Genomic DNA, 20144 nt, shown 5'->3' with positions numbered 1-20144 from the left:
TTTTTAATCGAATACGATGCGATTCGATTAAATATTACTAGTAATATATACACATTTTTTTTAATAACATCGTATATTTATTTTTAATCTACCGCGTACAATGTACACGTCTCTACTGCCCGTTACCTATCCTTGTCTTCATACTATAGTAGTCGACGAAAATCGGTTACGTAAAAAACAACCAATTGTACTTTATGTTACTATTGTTTCATATTTTTTCCCCCAAAGTATGTACATGACTAATGAACTGTATGCAGTAAAAATAAATATCGTTAATTTAAAAAAAAATACATTTGCTACTCGTGGTTCAATTGTCTAGGTGACATTACGAGATGTGCGAGCTCGAAAAGCTATTGTTGTGTTGTGTTCGAACACCAGAGAAGCTAGTGAAAGGGGAGATCGAATTTCGAAGCATTCGCGTGCGCTTCAGCAAATTCTCGGCCTCATACGGTTTCAGCTTTTATTTGGAAAGATGAAAACCTGGATGACTATTATTAATTTACACGAATTCAGATACATAAGAGACGGTACATGTAATGTCTAATGTAATTTTTTTTTATAATAAAATATAATAATTTTAGAATAGCGAATCTGATCGGCTCTTGGGAAACGGTGCGAATGGGAGGCCAGGACGATGGAACAATAGTAATAAAACAACGAAGATATTATTTAATACAGAAAATATATTTTTACACATTATTTGCGCGGGCAGCTGCCTCGTAGCGCTTAGTTGGCGACGCTGTGGACGGAGCTTTCAAAACTTTGTTTCCGGTTGGGGGTGGGGGGTGGGGGAGGATCAGACGCCGCCAGCAGCTGCGCGCTCGCCGCCGCGGCCACGCGATACGAGCTCATGTCCCTTCGCGAGACTCTACGAGGGAACAGGGAGTTTGCGGCGGACTCGCACAGTCCTGGGCGGTCAACTCTTGCTTCGCTCGCGAGGCGGCGCGGCGGTTAAGTACAAATTCGAGATTCAAACGGTTACTCTTATCGCTAGTACAAAAACGTATTTATAAGAAAATACCTATTAATAAAAAAAATGTCAATATTAGGTAAAATCGGCGTTGCTTGCTACAACTGCTTGTTACAACTGTAAACAATTGGTCCTCAACTTCAATATACATTTATACAAAAATATTTCCACATGAAGCGTGAGCTGGGCGCGGCGGCGTGGAGCGGCGGGGAGCGCTCTCACATGCCGGACTCGGCGATGCCTTCGTCGTCTGTGGAGAGAAAGTGGGTGAGAGGGTGCGGTAGAGAGAAAGCAGGTGCGCGAACGACTTCTTTTTAATCAAACGTTTTATATATTCAATGGGACAGAGACAATTATTTAGAAATTCGTCGGTCGGGCAGTAAACAACTAATACTGATTTAATAGATTAGGTGTATAGCTGCGGAAACCAGATCCCTGTCGCCACCCTCTGCAGTTCGTAGAGAGCAGTTTAATCGTCAGGTGAAACGGCTGCAATTGGTTTAGAGCTGATGTAAACAAATGTCTCCTTTTCCAGGTCCACACGGTCAGGCGGTTGGTTCACCAAATCACGCGGTAAGTATCACTCCGTTAAAATTGATAATGTAGGAGTTAATGTGAGCAAGAAAAGTTTGGTCATGATTAAAGAGACAGAGTTGTATGAGTGGCGGCATGCGTCGAGGTGTGGAGACAGGAGTCACATGCAGCACCCGCGCTCACGTGCCGGCGAATGGGCGCTGTGGGCGGTGTCGACGCGGCGGCGGTGGGCGCGGCGGCGGCGGCGCGGGCTGCAGTGCTGCCCCGCGGTCCACTCGGCGACGTGTGTGCCATTACATACACTTTTAAAGATTAATTCCCAAAAGTCAGTCAACGGGCGTCTCCGAGCTGCACGCAGACCGGGGCCGTCCGTTGACTTTTGCCGATTTTTTGACGACGCAGAGACGGTAGTCGCTTCGCTCGTCGTGCGAGCATTTTATTCAGTGGGTGTTACATGGTCACACAGAGCCAACGACGAGGCTGGCGTTCGAGCGGATGTGCCGGCCTATGCGCTGCTTGAAAATATATTTTCGTATCGCGCGTGTGCGAGTGCCAAAGTAATCGAGTTACTTAAAACATTGCCTTAGGGATTCCCTGGAAGTGAATCAGCATCAGAATTAACATCTGTCGTCTAGACACGTACGGCAAGGCGCGTACTTAACGCCGTGAGGAACAAGACCGAGGTCGAGGCTTGAAAGCTACTCTGCGTCAGGCACGGGCCTTGCGCCCGGCGGCGCTGCGGCAGCAGAGCGCGAGCAGTCGGACCGACGTACCTTCGAAGGCGGGGTTGTGGTGATGGTTGTGGTTGTTGTGCGGCGCCAAGTCGCGGCCCTCGAGCGCGGCCACCACGCACTGATGAATGCAGATATACTGCTGCTCCGTTTGCACCATCCATACGCGCTCGCGCCGCATGCCGTACACCATGCCGAAAATGTCCAGGTACTCGGCGTGCGCTGCAAGCTGCTGCAGCGCGCGGTCTAGCGTAATGAAGGTGCCGGAGCGGCCCACGCCGGCGCTGCAGTGCACGATGACCGGCCGGCTGTCCGGAGGACAGCGCTCGCGAAACGCGCGCACGAACCTGCGCATGCGCACACACACCACGATTGTGAAACAAAGTTATGTGTCGGATTGCGGATTCTATCGTGTGTCGGTTAAAGGCGCGCACCTGGCGAGCGCCGTGGGCGGGTCGGGCACGCCGAAGTCCGGCCACGTGGTGAAGTGGAAGTGCTTGAGCACGCGCTGCTCCGCGCCGCGGCACACGGCGAGCTCGGTGACTGTCCAGTCGGCGTAGCGGCTCTCGTTGAGCGCTGTGACGGCGATGTCGCCATAGTACACGGGCCGCGTATCGTACGGCCAGTAGCGGTCGCACTTCTCGCGCCCCTTCTCCACGCAGCGCGTCAGCATGACGATGGCCCGCGAGCCGGACTCCCACACCATGCGCCAGAAGTCATCCCGTGTGCAGTGCAGCGGGCCCTGTGCACGCACACGATTATAGGGGTCTACAGGGGTGCGACGCGGCGACACGGGGCCGAGCGGCCGGCGCTCACCTGCGTGACGATGAACTCCCGCGGCGAGTTGTGTCCGGGCACGTAGTTCGCGTTGATGTAGTCGGAGCCCTCCTCGTCGTCGACCGGCTGCAGCTTGTAACGCGAGTGGTCGTAGGGCAGAATGTTGGTGAAGCGGTTCTTGGGTCGGTTGCAGGGCAGATCGGCCGCCGTGCACGGTTGCTCGCGCCCCACGTGCTTCAGCTCCTCGAACTCTTCGCTGAACCTGGTCGCGCCACCGAACGTACGCGTTAAGAGTTTTGCTTCAAGTCGTGACGTTGGCTACCGTTCGGGTTAGTAACCGTTCCGGTTAGTAACCGTTCCGGAAGGCGCGCCGTACCTGAAGTCGGAGTCTGCGGACATGAGGCGGTAGTGGTCGATGAAGTCCGCGATGCGCACGGGCCGCGAGGCGGGCGGCGCGGGCGGCGGCGGCGCAGGCGCGGCGCGTCGGGCACGGCGGCGACGCAGCAGCAGCGCGGCGCCTGCGCCTAGTGCCAGCGCCAGTGCCGCGCCCGCGCCGCCCGCGATCCACGCCGTATTGTCCGCGTCTGCGCACAAGCAACGCGCCGTAGCACCACTTCAGAGCGCAAACGTTCGGGGTCAGTCCGCGAGGCCGCCCGATACTTACGCGCGCGCGCGACGCAGGAGCTCATGTTTGATCGACTGCGCGAATGATGGTTTATAGCCTATTTTTCGCAATAAATTAAAAAAAAACTAATTGACTTTATCTAAACATGCGGCTGGTTGAAAGTGACAGAATTAACTTGAGGTAGGCAACCGGCGCGTCAGCGTGCGTGGCGCTGCGTGGGCACTGCTTGCGTCAAGGCACGGCCGTGCCGGCGCCCTATCTAATCAGCGCGCGCGTGGATAAGGATAAGATATGGCAGTGCGGCGGAGCGGCGGCGGTGGAGGAGGGAGGGGTGACGCTTACCGGTGTAGATCTGCGTGTAGGCGGTGTCAGTGAATTTGTCGGGCGCGGTGAAGGCGCGCAGCTTGACGAAGTAACGCGCGTTGGGCTTGAGCGGGCCGTTGCAGTAGGCGCGGCCGCCGCCCTCGCAACGTTCCGAGCCTATGGTGAACTCCTCCACCGCGGACCCGTGGAACGGGTAGTACGGCTCCGTCACCTACGCACGGAGCGGCCGGTTAGCAGAAGGCGAAGAGTGCGCGGCGCGGGGCGGACCCGACGAGCGCACCTGGTAGGGTGGCCACACGGGCAGGCGGTGCACGTCGCGCCACGAGGGTAGGCGCGCAGGCGTGTCGTTGCGCGGCTCCTCAGCCACTACGAGCGTGTACGCCGTCACATTGCCGTTGGCTGCGGAGAAGTAGTCGGCGCGGAAACGGACCGCCACCTGCGCACACACATAACTTTCGTGAGTGGGAGTGGGACGGGGCGTGGGGTGTTGGCAGTGCGGTGTGCGGGCAGAGCGTGCGCGCGGACCGTGGAGCTGGTGCGCGCGCCGGGCGCCGGCAGCGCGTCTTGGCGCGGGCGCGGCGGTGCGGCGATGGCCATGTGCTGGCTCCAGTGCGCGGCGGCACCGGTGCCCGCGCCGGACTCGCCGCGCAGCTCGAACTCGTACGTGACGCCCGGCACCAGCCCCGTCACCGTGCCGCCCGTCGCTGCGCACAAACACACGTCTGGCTCACTTATCTATGAGCTGGTGCAGCACCAGGGCCATACGCAATAAACAAAGATACGGAGCTACAACGGTTTCAGCGAGTGCAGGGCAATACAGTCAAGATAGTTTTTCTTAACAAAAATTGTATGATTGTTGTGCAGAGGCCGCTTTTAATTTTATACAGCAAACGTTATAACGTAACACAAAGGATGCGCAGAAGGAGCCATACGAGATCAAGTGTATTATGTGCAGCCAAAGAACCACCGTCGGAGAAAACGACACTTGATTGATCAAGTTGTCGTGATGTTCGTTGTTTGTTGACGAGAAAACCTTCTCCACAAGCCAAGCCAGCAGTCCTGATGGCGCCCTAATAACATTCCAGAGAGTGAGAACAGTTCCATTATTATAAACATACTTCATTGTCTAAATGTAATGTAATACAATGCTGAACACTTGACTACACAATTATTTTGTACGCATATGCGTCACCGACAGCTGTTAGTCGTGTATACAATTAAATACATATTCACTATGGTACTGGGCCGGTGCGGCTAGCTCGGCAGGGTGCAGTGAAATGCAACCAGGCGGACAGTGAGCGACTACAACATAGAGAGTTGTGCGGGCTGACCGTGCGGAGGGAAGTCGAGCGTCGCGCGCTGGTGGGGGCGGTCGCGCGGCCAGTAGTCGAGCGTGAAGCGACGCAGCACGCCATTTCGCTCGGCGGCGGGCAGCTCCCACGCGAAGGTGAGCTCGCTGGGCCGCGCGTCGCTGGGTGAGAAAGCTCGAGGCGCGCCCGGCGGCGCCTGGCGCGTGCGCACGGCCAGCGAGCGCGCGCGCGACCTCGTCAGGATTGTCGCCGGCGTGCCCGACCGCACCTGTCGACATCAACCGGCTACTGCAACCGCAACACGGCAATACGCACTCTAGTGAGCCGTCCAACATGAAAGAGTACTGAACCTCGAGCGTGAACGTGTAGTTACGGTGCGGGTGCAGTGCCGTCAGGTTGAGCTCCAGACGCTCGGTGCGCACGGTCTGCAGCTGGTCGGGCTCGCCCAGGTACTGCACCTCGAAGTCCGTGAAGTCGCCGGGTGGACGCGCCCACGCCAGCGCCACGTGCCGCGCACCCACCTCCGTCGCGCGCAGCTCTGCCACCGGGCGCGGATCTGCCGAGAGCACTACCGTACAGCGTACGCTCCGCGACACATGTCGACTTTTATGTTTTTTACTTTTTTCTTTAATAAAATATGCTGCTGAAAGCTGGTGGTGCGGGCGTACGTACACAGGCGCGCCTGGCGTTGCACGGGGTGCGAGGTGACGTTGCGGCTGACGGTCCACATGGTGAGGTTGTAGAGGCGGCCGGGCACCAGCGCGCGGAAGTCGACGGCGTGCGAGTCGGCGGCGGCGGGGCGCTCGGCCTGGCGCGGCGGCTCGCCTGCGGCCTCCAGCCGGAAGCGGTACGCGTCGAAGCGCGCCGCCGACGCGGGCGTGCGCGTGTACACGACGCGCTGCGGGCAGCGGGCGGCGCGGGTTAGTGTGCGCTGCACTACTCCTACCGCACTACCGACTGAGATGGCTCCGGGCACGCACCAGGTCTGCGGATACGGTCTCGTTGTCGTCGGACTCGGGCCAGCTCGACTCGTTCACGATCATTTCCGACTGGATGACGGGACCTGCAAACGCGTGCGAGCGCGATCGATATGTCTTCATCTTTGATTCTTAATTCTATAACAGGTGCTCGTTAAACGATTATCTCCTGCCGCCCATCACAACAAACAATAATATGATAATGGAAAAAAACAATTAAAACGGATTGCTAATAACAAGCTTCCGCGGTAACAAAACGGGGTGCGGTGGGGACGGCACGTACGAGTGCGCGCGTGCATGGTGAACAGGTCGCTGGTTAAGTTGTAGGAGTGCGCCGCGATGGAGACGACGTAGCCGCGGCCCGGCCGCAACCCGCCCAGGAGCGCGCGCGCCCGTCGCCCCTCGCCTGCGCTCATGTTGCGCGCGCCCGCCGCTTCCTCCGTCTCTCCGCCCTGCTCCAGCTCGTCGGCGTCGGGCCACCAGCGCAGCTCGTACCATTCGACGCGGCCGGCGGGGCGCGGCCACTCCAGCGTCATGTTGAGCGTGTCCGCCAGCTGCTCCACGTTGGAGACGGGGTTGGGTCCTGCCGACGATGGTTGTGTCAGTTTAAAGTGGACCGGTGGACGGTTCGCGCCGAGCGGGCTGTCGATACGCACGGACGGTGTGCTGGGCGGCGCGCGGCTGCCCACTGCCCACGGCCTTGTGCTCCGCCGCCTCGCTCTCGGCGTCCAGCTCGATGGTGTAGCGCTCGCCGTGCGTCATGTTCGCGATCTGAAACCGGCGCGCGAGTAATAATAACATGATGTATTGTGCACTTGAAAATTGTACACAAAATTACGTAGGAAGGTTAGGCGTCGGGCTCACCTCCGCGTAGGTGGCGGTGGGCGGGAAGGGCGGCAGTTCGGTCCACGGTGCGCGCGGAGGCTCGTGCGTGCGGTAGCGCAGCGCGTAGGCGCCCACTGCCCCGGCGCTGGGCCCGCGCCAGCGCACGGACACCGAGTTGGACGTGGCGCGCTTCACCTCCAGCCACTCGGCGGGCAGCGGACCTGCGGGCGTGCGCCAGTGCTTCAGTCAACGGGGCCCGTTCGGAAGCGAGGCCGTACGTGGCGCGGCGAACCTAACGCTCGAGACAGAGGCCAAGTACCGTTCAAATCGCATCTTTCTTCACTGAGCTACAGACGTACTCACCATGAATCCTTACAAGAAAACAATATTCTTTTATACGGATTACATAGAACCATAGAAAACTCGATAGAGACGAGTAAAAGAGGCGACCCCCCGTGGGACGGGTACATGGGTCTACAAGAAGCCTTTCCTGCTGCCCGGAGAGAGCGGAGTGGAACTCTGCGGCATCGCGTTAAGCATACAACTAGCGGGACGGGCCGGCGCGGCCGGGCAACGGCACTCACGGACGGGCTCGAGCACGGTGTACCACTCGCTGTAAAGCCCGTGGCTGATGGCCGCCAGCTGTATCTCGTACACGGCGCCCGGGGTCAGGTCCTCCAGCGTGGCGTTGGTGTCCCGCGTCTCCAGCTGCACATAGTAAAAACCGGTTTAGGTTGTCAGTTAGGCGAGCGTTTCGCCCTCCGTGTAATCGCGGTACGAGCACAAGCGCGCGCGTCCTCTTTTGTAGGTGCCGTGACTCCGGGAGCGATTTCACGAGCGCAGGGCGTCACAGCGCACGCAATGGCTGGACACAGCGTTGGCGCAACTCGCGCTACGCGGCTACGTGTTGCAATAAAGCGGTTAGAAGAAGGGGGCAACCTGTACAGTTTACAGTTTAACGTCGATATGACAACAAGCGTTGGCAAGCGTTGGCAAGCGTGAGAGCTTAAGCTTGTGTTATTTAAGGAAATAGACATTTGTGCGTACCGCGGCACACGTACCGCGTCAGTATTCCCTTATTAGTCACTGCGAGTGCAACGCCGCCCAAAGCTTCGCAAAGTTCGCTGCGAGCACGGCGCAGCGGGGCCGCCCCGGCGCGCGCTTCTCTCCGGCGCCTCCCCGGACGAAAAACAAGTAAGTCGACGTGCGGGCGGGGGAAAGAAATAATTAATTCCAGTGTGTGTTATCAATATAAATTTAATGTTAACTACATGACAATCACTTACGTCTAACACCATCACAGAATTAGTTTACTAGCTACATACACTAGCGTTAGTGACAAACGACGTTAGAGGTCGCGGCGCGCCCCCGCCACCCGCCCCCACGCCCCCTAGAGTGCAACACTTGCACACGTACGGATACAGTTTGCAACTGAAGGAGAACTCTGCCGTGAAATCATAACACAAATATGAAATGTTTAGTAATTCGCAAATGTTTAGTTCACATAGGAACTTTACTCACGCGCGTCTTATCGAAGGAAAAGCATTATTGGTGCGTGTGCGTGGTGTGCGTGCGTGCGGGGGTGCGGAGGTGGTGGTGGTGGTGGGGGGGTTGAGTACCGTGCGATAGCGGTCCGCGGCAGCGCGGCGCCGGTAGCGTAGCTCGTAGGAGCGCTGGCGCGAGGTCACGTCGGCGCGCCAGGCTAGCCGCAGCGCGCCGGGCGCCGGCTCGGCGGCCTGCAGCGCGGGCGCCAGCGGTCGGCGCGCCGCCCACACCACCGACTCGTTGGATTCGGCGCCGCGCGACACGGCGCTCACCTACACACCACATCCGACCGTTAACGGGACTCTCGTGGGACACTTGTGCTTCGCATCAGTAATCAAATTCATTAACATGCTATCCAACAAAGTCAGTTGCACTGACTAGAGCGATGTAACGACAAGGCAATTTGTTTTACAACACGGCGACGCTTCCAACTCAGAGACAAAGATGAGGGGGTGACGTACGGAGATGGTGTAGTTGCGGCCGGGCAGCAGGCTCTCCAGCGTGATGTTGGTGGCGGACGTGGTGAGCGTGCTGCTGTCGTCGTGCGACGGGCCCGTCTCGTGGTACGATACCTGCGGACACGGCGAGCGCCGGCTCACGTTACTTTATGTCGTTCACTGTATTATTATTTATATAATCGGGGAGAAGAACCATCGCACCTTGTACTCGTCCTGCGTGCTGCCGTCGGCCGGCTGCCACCACACCAGCAGCCCGTCGCCCGCCTCGGCGTCGCGCCAGCGCAGCCCGCGTACGGCCAGCGGCTCTGTACACAACGCGGCCGGTCACTCGGGAGGCACGCGACGCGCCGCGCGCTCCCCGCCCCGATACTCACTGAGGGTGAAGTCGGCGGCGGCCGGCCACGAAGTCACCTTGCCGGACATGGTCTTGACGGTGACGGTGTAGTGCGCGCCCGGCTCCAGGCCGTCGAAGGACGCGCTGGTGGGATCGTCGCGCGCGCGCACCGCCGGCGGTAGCCGCCGGCCGCCGCTGCCCGCGCCCGTGCCGCCGCTCTCCGCTAGCGCCACGGACACCTGGTACTTCTCGAACTCACTGCCGAAAGCGCGACCTCCTCAGTTATCCACGTGAGCGGGGTTCCACAATACCGTCGATTGTGGAGCCCCGGCTGAAAGTACCTGTGATCCGTAGGCGGCAGCCACGAGACGCGAAAAGAAGTCTCGCGCAGTTCGCGCGGATCCACAGTCACGTTGCGCGGGCGCAGTGGCACCGTGCGGTACTGCGCCGTGGTGGGCGCCGACAGCTCGGGCTCCGACACCGTCTGCACCGAGATGTTGTACGCGCGCCCCGGAACCAGCCCCTACGAGAGCACACATATAGTTAACTATACCGTGCCTTGCGACCGAATCGCGGGTGCAATAACAATGCATGCGTCGACGCGATGCTCCCTCGACGGATTCGAAAGACTTCGTCCACCGGGAGGGCGACACGATACTCGCCGAAGAAATATCGCAAAACAAATGGTTTAAAATCGAAAAACACCATTGTCCATATTTCAATAATAGATCTTACGGAAGAAAAAGTAGGACCACGTGAGTTTGAGATTGCTAGGAAAATGTCAAGTCCAGCTTGCGACGAGGAAAACACAGAAGGACTCTGAGTACATACCTTGAAAGCGGCCTGCGCGGGCCCCGGCGGCTCGCCCTCTTTCTCCACGTACAGCTCAGAATCGCGCGCGTCACGCGGCTCGATCGACACCTGCAGCAAACGGAACGGTGAGCTGGTGGCTGTCGCGCCCAGACACTGCCTTGTTGCAAAGGCGCGGCTGATTACATTATTGACATATGATTATTGATACACATGTCAACAAAGAGGTATCGCGTCGCGTACCTTGTAGTGCGTGTAGGCGCCGGGCGGGTACGGCGGCTGCCACAGCACCAGCAGCGTGGTCTCGTTGCGGAACCACACGATGAACTTGCCGGGAGTGTTGGGGCCTGCACACGATACGCTAGTCAGCTCGACAAAGTGATTAGGCGCTGCGCTGCCTCATCATTGCAAGCGTGCATTCGAACACAAACGGAGCGTGTGCTGCGTGCCCCGCGAAGCGGCTGACGCTGAGCCTTCAACACCAGGCGTCGCTCTCTGCATTCACACTACGGAACTTCTAATGTACGGGTCGACATTCCGACTACGCCGATGGAATAATTGCATAAGGGCGGGGCCACTTACCATGTCGCCGGACCGGAAGCTGCGGCGCGGGGAACAGAAAACGAAACATTAGCAATAAGAAAAACACGAGCACGCAGTGCTGCAGGTGTTGCAACGAGTATCGAGGGAGCTACTGCGAAGCGAGCAGTACGGAGCCGCCGCGACGTCCTGTCCCGGATTATCTTCGTAGAAATGTTTGACGCAAACAAGTGCGGCGGCTCTATATTGTTTGGAGTGGATTCAATGCAGACCGGCGCGGGGGCGGTACTCACGGACGGTGAAGTTACGCGAGGCGTAGGCGGCGCTCTCCTTGTCGTGCAGCAGCGTGAAGGCGTGCAGCTGGTAGGTAGCGCCGGGCGCAAGGTCCCGCAGCGTGTAGCTGCCATTGCCGCCCTCCACGGTGATATTGCGCGCGCCCTCGCGCGCCTCCGTTAAAGGGATCACCTGGGCACAACGGTCTTTTAGTGGCCACCGATAAGAGAGCGCACGCACGAGCTCGAGCGCGGGATACCTTGAAACGGAAGCCGGTGTAGTCGCCGTGCGCGGGCGGCGCCCATGTGATCACGGTCTTCTTGTTGCGGCCCTGCGTCACGTTGAGGCCGGTGGGCGGCTCCGGCGCTGCAAGCAGTACAGGCGGTCAGGACGCGAAAACGCTTGCAAAGAAACAAACGCGGGTTATGTTCTCACCGGTTATGATGGTCTGGTTCCAGGTGAGCAGCTCTGCAAAGGTAGCGTTGGAGTAATAAAGCATGAAGTGATACTTGGTGCCGGGCAAGCCTTGAAAATTGATAGTCGAGGCCTGCGCGGGCACGGTGAAGTTGGGCGCGGGTGAGCCTTCGGGCGGCGTGTAGTCGAGCCGGTAGCGTGCGCCGGCCGCCTCCGCGCCCGCCCCCGACGCTGGGATCTCGATGACAAGGTCCGCCGCCGCCGCGCCGCGTACCATCTCCTGCGGGCCCAAGCGCTGCGGTCAACGGAGCACTCGCTGGCTCGTATCGCAAGGCCGAAGCCGGTGCCCGCCGTGCCACGAGCCGCTCGGACAATGCTGTTCCAGCATCTCCGCACTAAGCTCTGACACGATAAAGGATTCGCTGACATCACTTGCAGTGAGTCTTGGAGAAGAGCACTTGTGCGCAGGCACGTTGCTTGGCTAAGGAGCTGCGCCAAACCAAGCGCTCAAATCAGCTCCACTCCACGAAACGTAAGCAGACTAGCAGCCTAACACATACATTTCCATTCCAAAAAAGTTCAGGTAAAGTGCACATCCCACCTGGGCTGCTACTGCTTAAAAGCTATGTGGAAGTAGGCAAACTGCTGACACAGTTCAACACAAATACAATTAGCTTATCCAAGATGGTACTACCTCATATACATATGCAGAGGATACACATAGTGTGTTATGAACAACTAATTGATTCTCCAAAGCTGTGGACTAGGTTATGTGTCGCCATACTTTGCTATGTTCTGTGCACTGAACTGCCGCATATATTTTAATATACATTTATGATAAATGATTAATGTATCTTTATGTTAGTGCTAAATATATGTATGAACACCCTGCGGGCTATGCATGCATACACTTCCAATATTGATCACTTGAAAAATATGCATCAGCTCCCTAAAACTGGTGCTCCACAAACACCCACCCATCTTGATCTATGTGATTTCTTTAAGCAAATCAGATAAAGTTCTAAACCTAGCCAAAACCTATGAAAAAAAATTAAGTCAAGTTGACGAAACTGTACGTTGGGACTAACATAGTTACACATGACTCCAATGCCTACATATGCCACTAGACAGTAGTCGAGCATGTGGTTTAGCATGGTCGCAGTTTAGGTAGTGACATTACTTTGTTAGAGAGATGCCTAAGGACGTCATGGTATAAGTTGGAGCAATGGATTTACAATGCCAAAATCTTAAATAATTTTGCAGTTGAACATGCTAGTTTGTGGTGTACAATAAACACGAGTAGTACACAGTCCTTAAGGCTTCTTGCCCAGTCTTATTACGATCATCTTTTTATGGTCAATATAGCAGTAACACTCACGGCGAGGACGGCGATAAGTACGACGACGCGCGCTACCCTCTGCGCTTGCACAATACACTTCTTCCACATCATTGAAGGCCACTCTCTGATTTCACACGACACTTTCTCTTCCACATAGACACCATGATTATTAAGTACAGCCATGTTTAATCTATCTAAAGACACTGGATCACAGACGGTCGCATTATCACAAAGTACTTTGACGAAGCATGTTTCTTAAACTGATGACCTCGTAGATTGAAAATAAGTTCACGTTAGATTAGAGCTGTTGTCATACGCCATCAACCTGTCAATAGCTTAAGTTGCCTTACGCATCCGTCGCGTTCAGCTCGTTTGACATTGACAATTCGGGGGAATAAAGATCGACATTGCAAATCCCAAAATTAATCAAAAATGTATTTGGGAATAATATATACAAGTATTTCTCAACAGTATAAAATTTTAGTTAGTAAAAAATATTAAGTGCCTCGATTATTAACTTGCGTGATAGATTCGGTCGAATCCAGAATATTCCAAATCATTTTTATTTAAGTAGGCATTTACATACACTTTTGAATCATCGATATTTTACTGCTAATGCTACCACCTGCTCGGAATGATGGTCTGTTGTGAAGAGCAAGCTGAACATCAACAGTTGCTCTTTTTAATGAAACTTAACAATTTTTGATGCGTACATTATGCGTACATGAAATAAATAAGTCAACCAGTCAAGCCCCACGCATTTCGATCAACTAAAAGCTTTTTTATGCTGTAATTAGATATGTCATAATATACTTTTGATTTGAGATTTAAGGAAAGGAAAAATAAAGGTATCTTGTGAACGTTTATGTATTGTATTGCCCATTTTTTTCTGTAGCCTTTGTACAAATAGCAACATTTGATGGTTTAATAAAAAATAAATGGCACATTTGCGCATCTTGCAGTTGATAATAATTAGGATTAGGATAGAATTATAAAATTTACAAAAGATTTGAGAGTTTATTTACATTTTCATGAATAAATTCCACTCATAGCATTTAGACTCTATCTTCTCTACAATTGAAGACTATGGTCAACGACGCAAACGTCTATGATATCTGTAAACAATTTGAATTTGACAACTACCTATGGCAGATTTGTTATTGTATCGTTGCAATCGGCATCGACTCATTTGTATAAAGTAATAAATGATAAACGAGGTTTTATTAGTATTAAAAAATGGTACATAATGATGAAGAATCTTGGTCTCCCGAGAACACCGTTAGGATTTTGATCGCATCAGATATACATTTGGGTTACTTAGAAAACGACAGCGTGCGCGGCGAGGACAGCTTTGTCGCTTTCGAGGAAGTGTTGTCGTTGGCCGTGCAGTACGACGTAGACCTCGTGCTGCTCGGCGGAGACCTGTTCGACCACGCGAAACCCTCTCCCAGTTGCATGTTTAAATGCACGCAGAGCATTCGCAAGTACTGTTTCGGCGACAAACCCGTCAGTGTGGAGCTTTTGTCGGATCAGTTGCAAAACTTTAGTAGAGTGGTAAACTATGAAGATCCAAATTTAAATATTTCATATCCCATATTATCTATTCATGGCAACCACGACGATCCCGTTGGGCAAGGCAGCATAAGTTCTCTCGACATTCTTTCAATCACTGGACTTGTCAACTATTTTGGCAAATGGAGTGATTATACACATGTCCACGTGTCTCCAGTGCTTTTGCGTAAAGGTGAAACAAAATTGTCACTTTATGGATTAAGCCATCTTAAAGATCAGCGTCTGTCTCGTTTATTTCTAGAGAAAAAAGTCGAGATGGATACTTTAGAAGATAGCAATGATTGGTTTAACATTCTAGTTCTTCATCAAAATAGAGCAGATAGGGGATATGGTAATTATATTCCAGAAAGTGTATTACCTACATTTTTAGACCTTGTTATTTGGGGTCATGAGCATGACAGCCAGGTGTTTGCTTTTAGAGATGTTAAAAGAGACAATGAAAGCTTCTGTGTAGTGCAGCCAGGAAGCACTGTGGCCACATCACTGGCTGCAGGGGAGGCTCTGCCAAAGCACTGTGTCTTGCTGCAATTGCACAAAAAGGAGTATATTGTCACTCCCCTACCTTTGAAAACAATAAGACCTTTTATCTTTAAAACAGTAGTCCTCTCAGAAGAAAATTTGGGCGACAAGAAGATTAAAGAATGTGATCGAGTACAAGAATTTTTAAAACTGAAAATGGAAGAAGCTTTAGAGGAAGCAAATAAGATGCGCAGTGGTAATCCCAATCAGCCGGCACTCCCACTTATCCGTCTCTCTGTATTTTATGAACATGAGAACCAAGATTTCAACCGCATAAGGTTCGGACAGTGTTACAATGGTATAGTAGCAAACCCTAATGATATCTTAATAATGAAAAGAGAAAAAAAGATCACAAAACGAACAGAAAAGATGGAGGAGGAAGAGGTGGACATAGGACGTGCAGCAATGGAGGCCAGCGACGTGGAGTCATTACTGCGCAGCTACTTCGGCGCGCTTCCACCCGATCGCCGTCTCGCCGTGCTCTCGGTTCGCACCGTCACTGAGGCCGTGCGCGACTTCGTGCTCAAGCGCGACGACGGTGTGTTCCGTCGCGTGCTGGAGGGGCACAGGCGTCGCTTCGTCGACGCCCTGCTAGACTCCACGGCTGAGACAGACGACGAAGTGAGGGAGAGGCTCAAGTCCTGCAAAGTAGATTTGGACGCGACCGACGAATCAAAACTTAGGGTCCTGATAGAGAAAGCAGCCGCCAAGCGGCACGTCGAGCCGCTTGCCGACGACGAGCCGCCCGGGGAAGCGGCGGAGAGGCCCATGCGCGGCCGGGGACGCGGACGAGGCGCGCGCGCTCGCGGCAGGTCGCGCGCTGCCGCCCTCACCGCGCCACAGCCCATGCCGGAGCCTGAGCGCCGCACGCCGCGCCGCCTGGCCGCGCGCAAGTCCACCGAGTGGCTCCACAACCTGGCAGCAGAGCGCACTGCTCGCCGTCGCCGCGACTCCTCTGACATTGAGTTGTCCGATTAGCTTCATTTCATTAGAATCTATTGGCAGGTACTACCCATCAATACTACTTTTGTTTTTAACATAATATTTATATCCATTTAATAATCAAGGACTAAATAGGACAAACTAAACATGGATGGGATTTCAGGATAACTCTTCAAAACAATACTAATTCTTAGCCAATTTGAAAGAAATTGTCTAATTTGTTCTACCTGAAAAGAACAAAATTAAAAATACTATTACTAAAATAAATTGTATTTAAAATAAAATGTTAAGGATGTTGTTGGTAGTTATTATAACAAAAACAATATATCAATTGAATAAACAATATCAACTCAAAATTTAAGAAAAACATTAATAAAACAATACAAACAATAAAAACAAATAGCATATCCTGCTAGGAAAATTTTGTAAACACATGTCTGAAAAAGCTTTAGGACAAGTACCATCTATTAATCATTGGTAAAATTAGACTTAAATTAGCAATTTCCTTTAACTTTAATAACAACATATAGCAATTTTAACAGTTTACATTCATTGTGTTCTACACAACTCATTAAAAATATTTTCTTAATAATAGATTTGAATAATCTGTTTTTTTTTTTTTTTTTACTTTAAATACATTATTTCCCAAATAAATCTTTACATGTTTAATTATGAAGTTGTCAGTTTCAGCAAATCATGTCAAAATTCAGCTATTTTGGCAACAGACAAATGTCTATCAAGAATAAGAATTATGTGCCTTTGGACCTCCCCCGCCCCCCAAGATGTTTCAGTAATAATCACTCTTAAGTCATATTTTTTAACAAGAACAATGAATCTATGGTGCTGTATGTCATAGTTAAATAATTTTTCATAACCTATAACCCCAATATCCTAACTCTAACAACAGTTCAATCAGGAGTTGTGACCTTTAGTTAATGCAGAAATAACAAATTATGTATGCTGTCCTAGTGGAAATAATGTAGCCAAAAGTGTAAGTTAAACCGGTATTTTTCTCGCCTTTATGTGCCATGCCCCTTTTTTTACTTTTCCCACTTTAGCTTCTCTAAAATTCTTACGCCCCCTAACTTAAAACATATATATTTTAGATAAAAGCAAAAGGGTTAAACTCATGTCAAGTCCACTTTCAAATTGCCCCTCTTAACACATACCATGCAATACGACCCCCGCTGCACTTTCCGTTCAGGTCATTTAAAGCTCTCATTGAAAAACAAAGGATTCTTCAACAAATGAAATGTAGGGTTGAATATAGATAACTTCACATCATGTAAGCGCATATGTAATGCATTGTAAGATTTATCATGATTATTGCTTTGCAGTATTGAAAAAGTATAAAGCATATTGTCTTAAACAACTTGTTTTAATTTTTAAAGTGTTGGTCTTATATGCCCATCACAGCCTGAATGGACTATCTTCCAAAATTACCGAGGCATGGAACATGTTACCAATCAAATTGCTCCCCTGTGAGGCGTGGCTCCTCGACATAAAAAATGCCACGCATCATGTTTCAATTTGCTTTACTTTATTTTGGGAGCATACGAGGTCTGCATCTCTAGCGCGTTGCGCAAGTAGCGTAGCGCAGTCACTACAGCGGCAGGCATGTTGCGTGCGGCCACGGCTATTGGCGGACTAATGGGTGACAACTCGAGGACTGTGAGGGCGCCGCTGCAGGACGGCAACGAGTGCAGCTGCACGCTTAATCCAAGGACCCGAGTCACAGCCGCCAGAGCGCTGTGCGGCTCGCGGTCGCAATACCCCTCCAGAGTGGACAGTGCCAAAGATTGTTTCAATGGATCTGTGAATATCAAATTGTAACCGTTAACTGCAAAACCGTTAACTATTGCACACTGTTTAAAACTAGAAGAAAATGGAATAGCAATGGAGCATTTCCCCATTTCCGACAGTTAGTGGTCTAGCAGAGTGTCATTAATGCTTTCTTTGAACTTCCTGAACTAATGACAGTTCAATGATTAAAGGCTATAATAAATACAACAATGAGGTAGTTTTTTTTCATGGTGTTATATAAGCTCTACAATAACTAATGATAGTGGGGGAGGTTCATGACTAACCTATGCAGGGTTGACCAACCATAGTGTTCTTTTTGACGGCGAAAATCCTAGGTTGAATCTGTAAGGCCTTCATATGATCGACTATTGCCTTCTCCAGGGCATCGGTTGTGGGCAGCTGCTGCAATGTTTTGGTCATGTTAGTCTGACCCGATGTTTGCGACGACTGTGCATTTCTAACATTTGGTATAGTAAATTGTCTTATATGTATACATTACACTGATTACTGTGATCCAAGTACTACCTTTTGCTGCGACTCAGTGACCTTGGACAGGTTGTGCTTTAGAAATGTATAGAGCTGTTTTGCTGCAAGCTGTCGTGCTAACTTCTTTGTGGAGGATGTGGCTTGACGTTCGTGCCCACTGAGGCTCACACTTATGGTGAACTGGCGAAGGTGAGGTGGGCCACTGACTGCAGTCACTTTGTAGTCCACAGCCGGCAGACCATGCTCTACTTGGAATTCATTGAGACATGATACATAGCTTGGTTCTGAATCTTGAATCTTTGAACTGTTATCACATCTACATTGGTCCTGTAATATTTTATTAAAATCTTAAAATGAGCTCAAGTGAATAACTATTTCCTACTTGACTTCAGAAGATAATTGTCATAAACAAAAAACCTGGAATAGTCAACAGACATGGTACATAGCAAACCAAAGGAAAAAAATTTTAAACATACTGTTCTGGAATTGAGAAATGATATTGATAAAACTTGAATTGCAAAAAAGTTTAGCTGCAAACACTGCTTGACATTTTTATCTAAGTTCAGAGCTGATGGAGGTAGGCCATTGCTCTGTTAAGTGACACTAGCCCAGTTTATTTTGTAGAACTTGAATCAGCCTTTAGCAATAAAACCTTGTGAAATCTTTAAAACATGGATCTTGTATTCAGTCTCATTAACAATCTCACAATTTTTACATAAACAATATGTAACTGCACTTTTTAATTGCACAATATTCCTTGCAAGTTCTGCTGCATTTGTTTAAGTCTTACAAACAATCTTTCAGATTAATTTTCAAAATACATTGAAAGTAACACAACTATTGCTGGTCACTTTCCCAGGGCAGGCGGCTGTGCTTTTAATAAATTGTATAAAATGACATATTAACATATTGTGAATTGGCCAACTACAAGACCAGGTAAAAACCAAATGTAAATTTCCCCTATGCTACAATAAGTAGTAACAATTTTCACCCACAGGCAAATCTTTTCCATAGTCTTTGGGCTCAGCAGAATCATGGAGCAAGCTACTTGCAGGGAAGGGTATGGTGACGGTTTGTTCTGTAGATGGAACTTGTAATCCACATGCAGCTAGTTTTGTCAACATAATACTTGCTGCCTTTTGTTTTGCCTCTTTTTTTGATTTAGCTCTCACTGTGACTGTTTGTCCATTTGCAATGCAGCAATACTCAAATACTGGCTGGTGTGGTGGACCTGTCTGGCGGAAGTAATATGACATTTAATTTAGCAATTTATATATATGTATAATTTTTTGTTAGTAGTAAAAGATGATTTTATAACACGTGTACTTCCAAAAATAATAATATTGACCACTTAGGAATTAGTATGTCAAGAGAAAATATACTCATTTTTTTCCAATTTTTGATTCTTGGCCTATATTAAATAAATAGCAGGATTATATAATAATATCACTTACTTGGGCAATACACTCATATTGAGGAACTTGACCCAATTTAACCATCATTTCCTGTAGAATTGCTGCCGATGTCTTCATTGTGCTGTGAAAGTCAACTGTTTTACAACAGATTAAAAGAAGTAACAAGTCTTTTTCACTATACACTCATCATTAATCGAATCTAAATAGAGTTAGGACCTGTAGACTAATGGATCAGGGCGACGATAAATATTTAATAACTGTCATTAATGATTATAATTAATAATAATTGAAGTTGATAACAACAAGTCCTCTATAACTATAAATAAAACAATACGTTACGTTTGGAGAAAGAATAAATAAACTATATCATAACAGAATAACATACGTTTCCGGTTTTAACCGTGAATATACCCAGTGTTGCAATATTCCGGGTAATATTAATATAAAAAAGGTACTTAAAACGGGTAGATACTAAATTAAAGTCCAAATCGTATACTGGAACTTGTCGATGTTCATGAAACGCACAAAAAATCAATTTTTTTAATCATTTTATAAATTATTGGTTTCTTATAAATATTATATTTGTAACGGAGGAGGAATAAGTAATATATTGGTTAAATT

At 50.5% G+C, this 20144-nt stretch overlaps 3 protein-coding genes across 5 annotated transcripts; 1 reads left to right on the top strand and 2 right to left on the bottom strand.

The window, feature by feature from the left end:
• Positions 1-670: 670 nt before the first annotated feature.
• Positions 671-13101, bottom strand: Ptp10D (Protein tyrosine phosphatase 10D). The gene is made up of 27 exons (XM_068772060.1): positions 12826-13101; positions 11469-11727; positions 11293-11399; positions 11054-11225; positions 10464-10567; positions 10242-10331; positions 9752-9933; positions 9451-9668; positions 9278-9381; positions 9080-9190; positions 8693-8890; positions 7658-7781; positions 7113-7294; positions 6905-7019; positions 6532-6831; positions 6252-6334; positions 5944-6169; positions 5622-5827; positions 5293-5539; positions 4487-4665; positions 4242-4397; positions 3980-4172; positions 3389-3596; positions 3052-3274; positions 2670-2977; positions 2278-2582; positions 671-1220 (listed from the first exon to the last, which is right to left on the bottom strand). The coding sequence occupies exons 1-27, from the start codon at positions 12967-12969 to the stop codon at positions 1189-1191; spliced, it is 4776 nt and encodes a 1591-aa protein (XP_068628161.1). The 5' UTR covers positions 12970-13101; the 3' UTR covers positions 671-1188.
• Positions 13102-13932: 831 nt separating this feature from the next.
• Positions 13933-17818, top strand: mre11 (double strand break repair nuclease mre11). Its single transcript, XM_068771574.1, has one exon. The coding sequence runs from the start codon at positions 14023-14025 to the stop codon at positions 15853-15855; it is 1833 nt and encodes a 610-aa protein (XP_068627675.1). The 5' UTR covers positions 13933-14022; the 3' UTR covers positions 15856-17818.
• LOC137928663 (RISC-loading complex subunit TARBP2-like) lies at positions 16074-19893 on the bottom strand. 3 transcript variants are annotated; one of them, XM_068771580.1, is made up of 6 exons: positions 19740-19892; positions 19563-19657; positions 19104-19343; positions 18148-18435; positions 17907-18024; positions 16075-17632 (listed from the first exon to the last, which is right to left on the bottom strand). In XM_068771580.1, the coding sequence occupies exons 2-6, from the start codon at positions 19638-19640 to the stop codon at positions 17355-17357; spliced, it is 1002 nt and encodes a 333-aa protein (XP_068627681.1). In that variant the 5' UTR covers positions 19641-19657; positions 19740-19892; the 3' UTR covers positions 16075-17354. The 3 variants fall into 3 exon arrangements, with proteins under 3 accessions (XP_068627683.1, XP_068627681.1, XP_068627682.1); XM_068771581.1 differs by having other exon boundaries at positions 19563-19644; XM_068771582.1 differs by having other exon boundaries at positions 16074-17632; positions 17907-18021; positions 19563-19893.
• Positions 19894-20144: the final 251 nt, after the last annotated feature.

Source organism: Battus philenor, unplaced genomic scaffold (assembly GCF_028537555.1).
Source record: "Battus philenor isolate CCGP_79_NKW_IND1 unplaced genomic scaffold, ilBatPhil1.0.hap1 SCAF_4, whole genome shotgun sequence".
NCBI lineage: Eukaryota > Metazoa > Arthropoda > Insecta > Lepidoptera > Papilionidae > Battus > Battus philenor.
Note: the sequence above shows the minus strand (reverse complement) of the source record. Positions and strands in the feature narration are given on the sequence as shown.

What these genes read in the sequence shown, in the direction of transcription:
- LOC137928663 (XM_068771580.1), bottom strand. Translation starts at nt 19,640, where the DNA reads ATGAAGACATCGGCAGCAATTCTACAGGAAATGATGGTTAAATTGGGT. An exon ending in AATATGAGTGTATTGCCCAA is followed by an intron (nt 19,344 to 19,562) that starts GTAAGTGATATT and finishes TACTTCCGCCAG; the next exon opens with ACAGGTCCACCACACCAGCC. An exon ending in TCACTGAGTCGCAGCAAAAG is followed by an intron (nt 18,025 to 18,147) that starts GTAGTACTTGGA and finishes AAAACATTGCAG; the next exon opens with CAGCTGCCCACAACCGATGC.
- Ptp10D (XM_068772060.1), bottom strand. Translation starts at nt 12,969, where the DNA reads ATGGCTGTACTTAATAATCATGGTGTCTATGTGGAAGAGAAAGTGTCG. An exon ending in GCACGCAGGACGAGTACAAG is followed by an intron (nt 9,191 to 9,277) that starts GTGCGATGGTTC and finishes CCGTGTCCGCAG; the next exon opens with GTATCGTACCACGAGACGGG. An exon ending in CCGTGTGGCCACCCTACCAG is followed by an intron (nt 4,173 to 4,241) that starts GTGCGCTCGTCG and finishes CTCCGTGCGTAG; the next exon opens with GTGACGGAGCCGTACTACCC.
- mre11 (XM_068771574.1), top strand. Translation starts at nt 14,023, where the DNA reads ATGGTACATAATGATGAAGAATCTTGGTCTCCCGAGAACACCGTTAGG.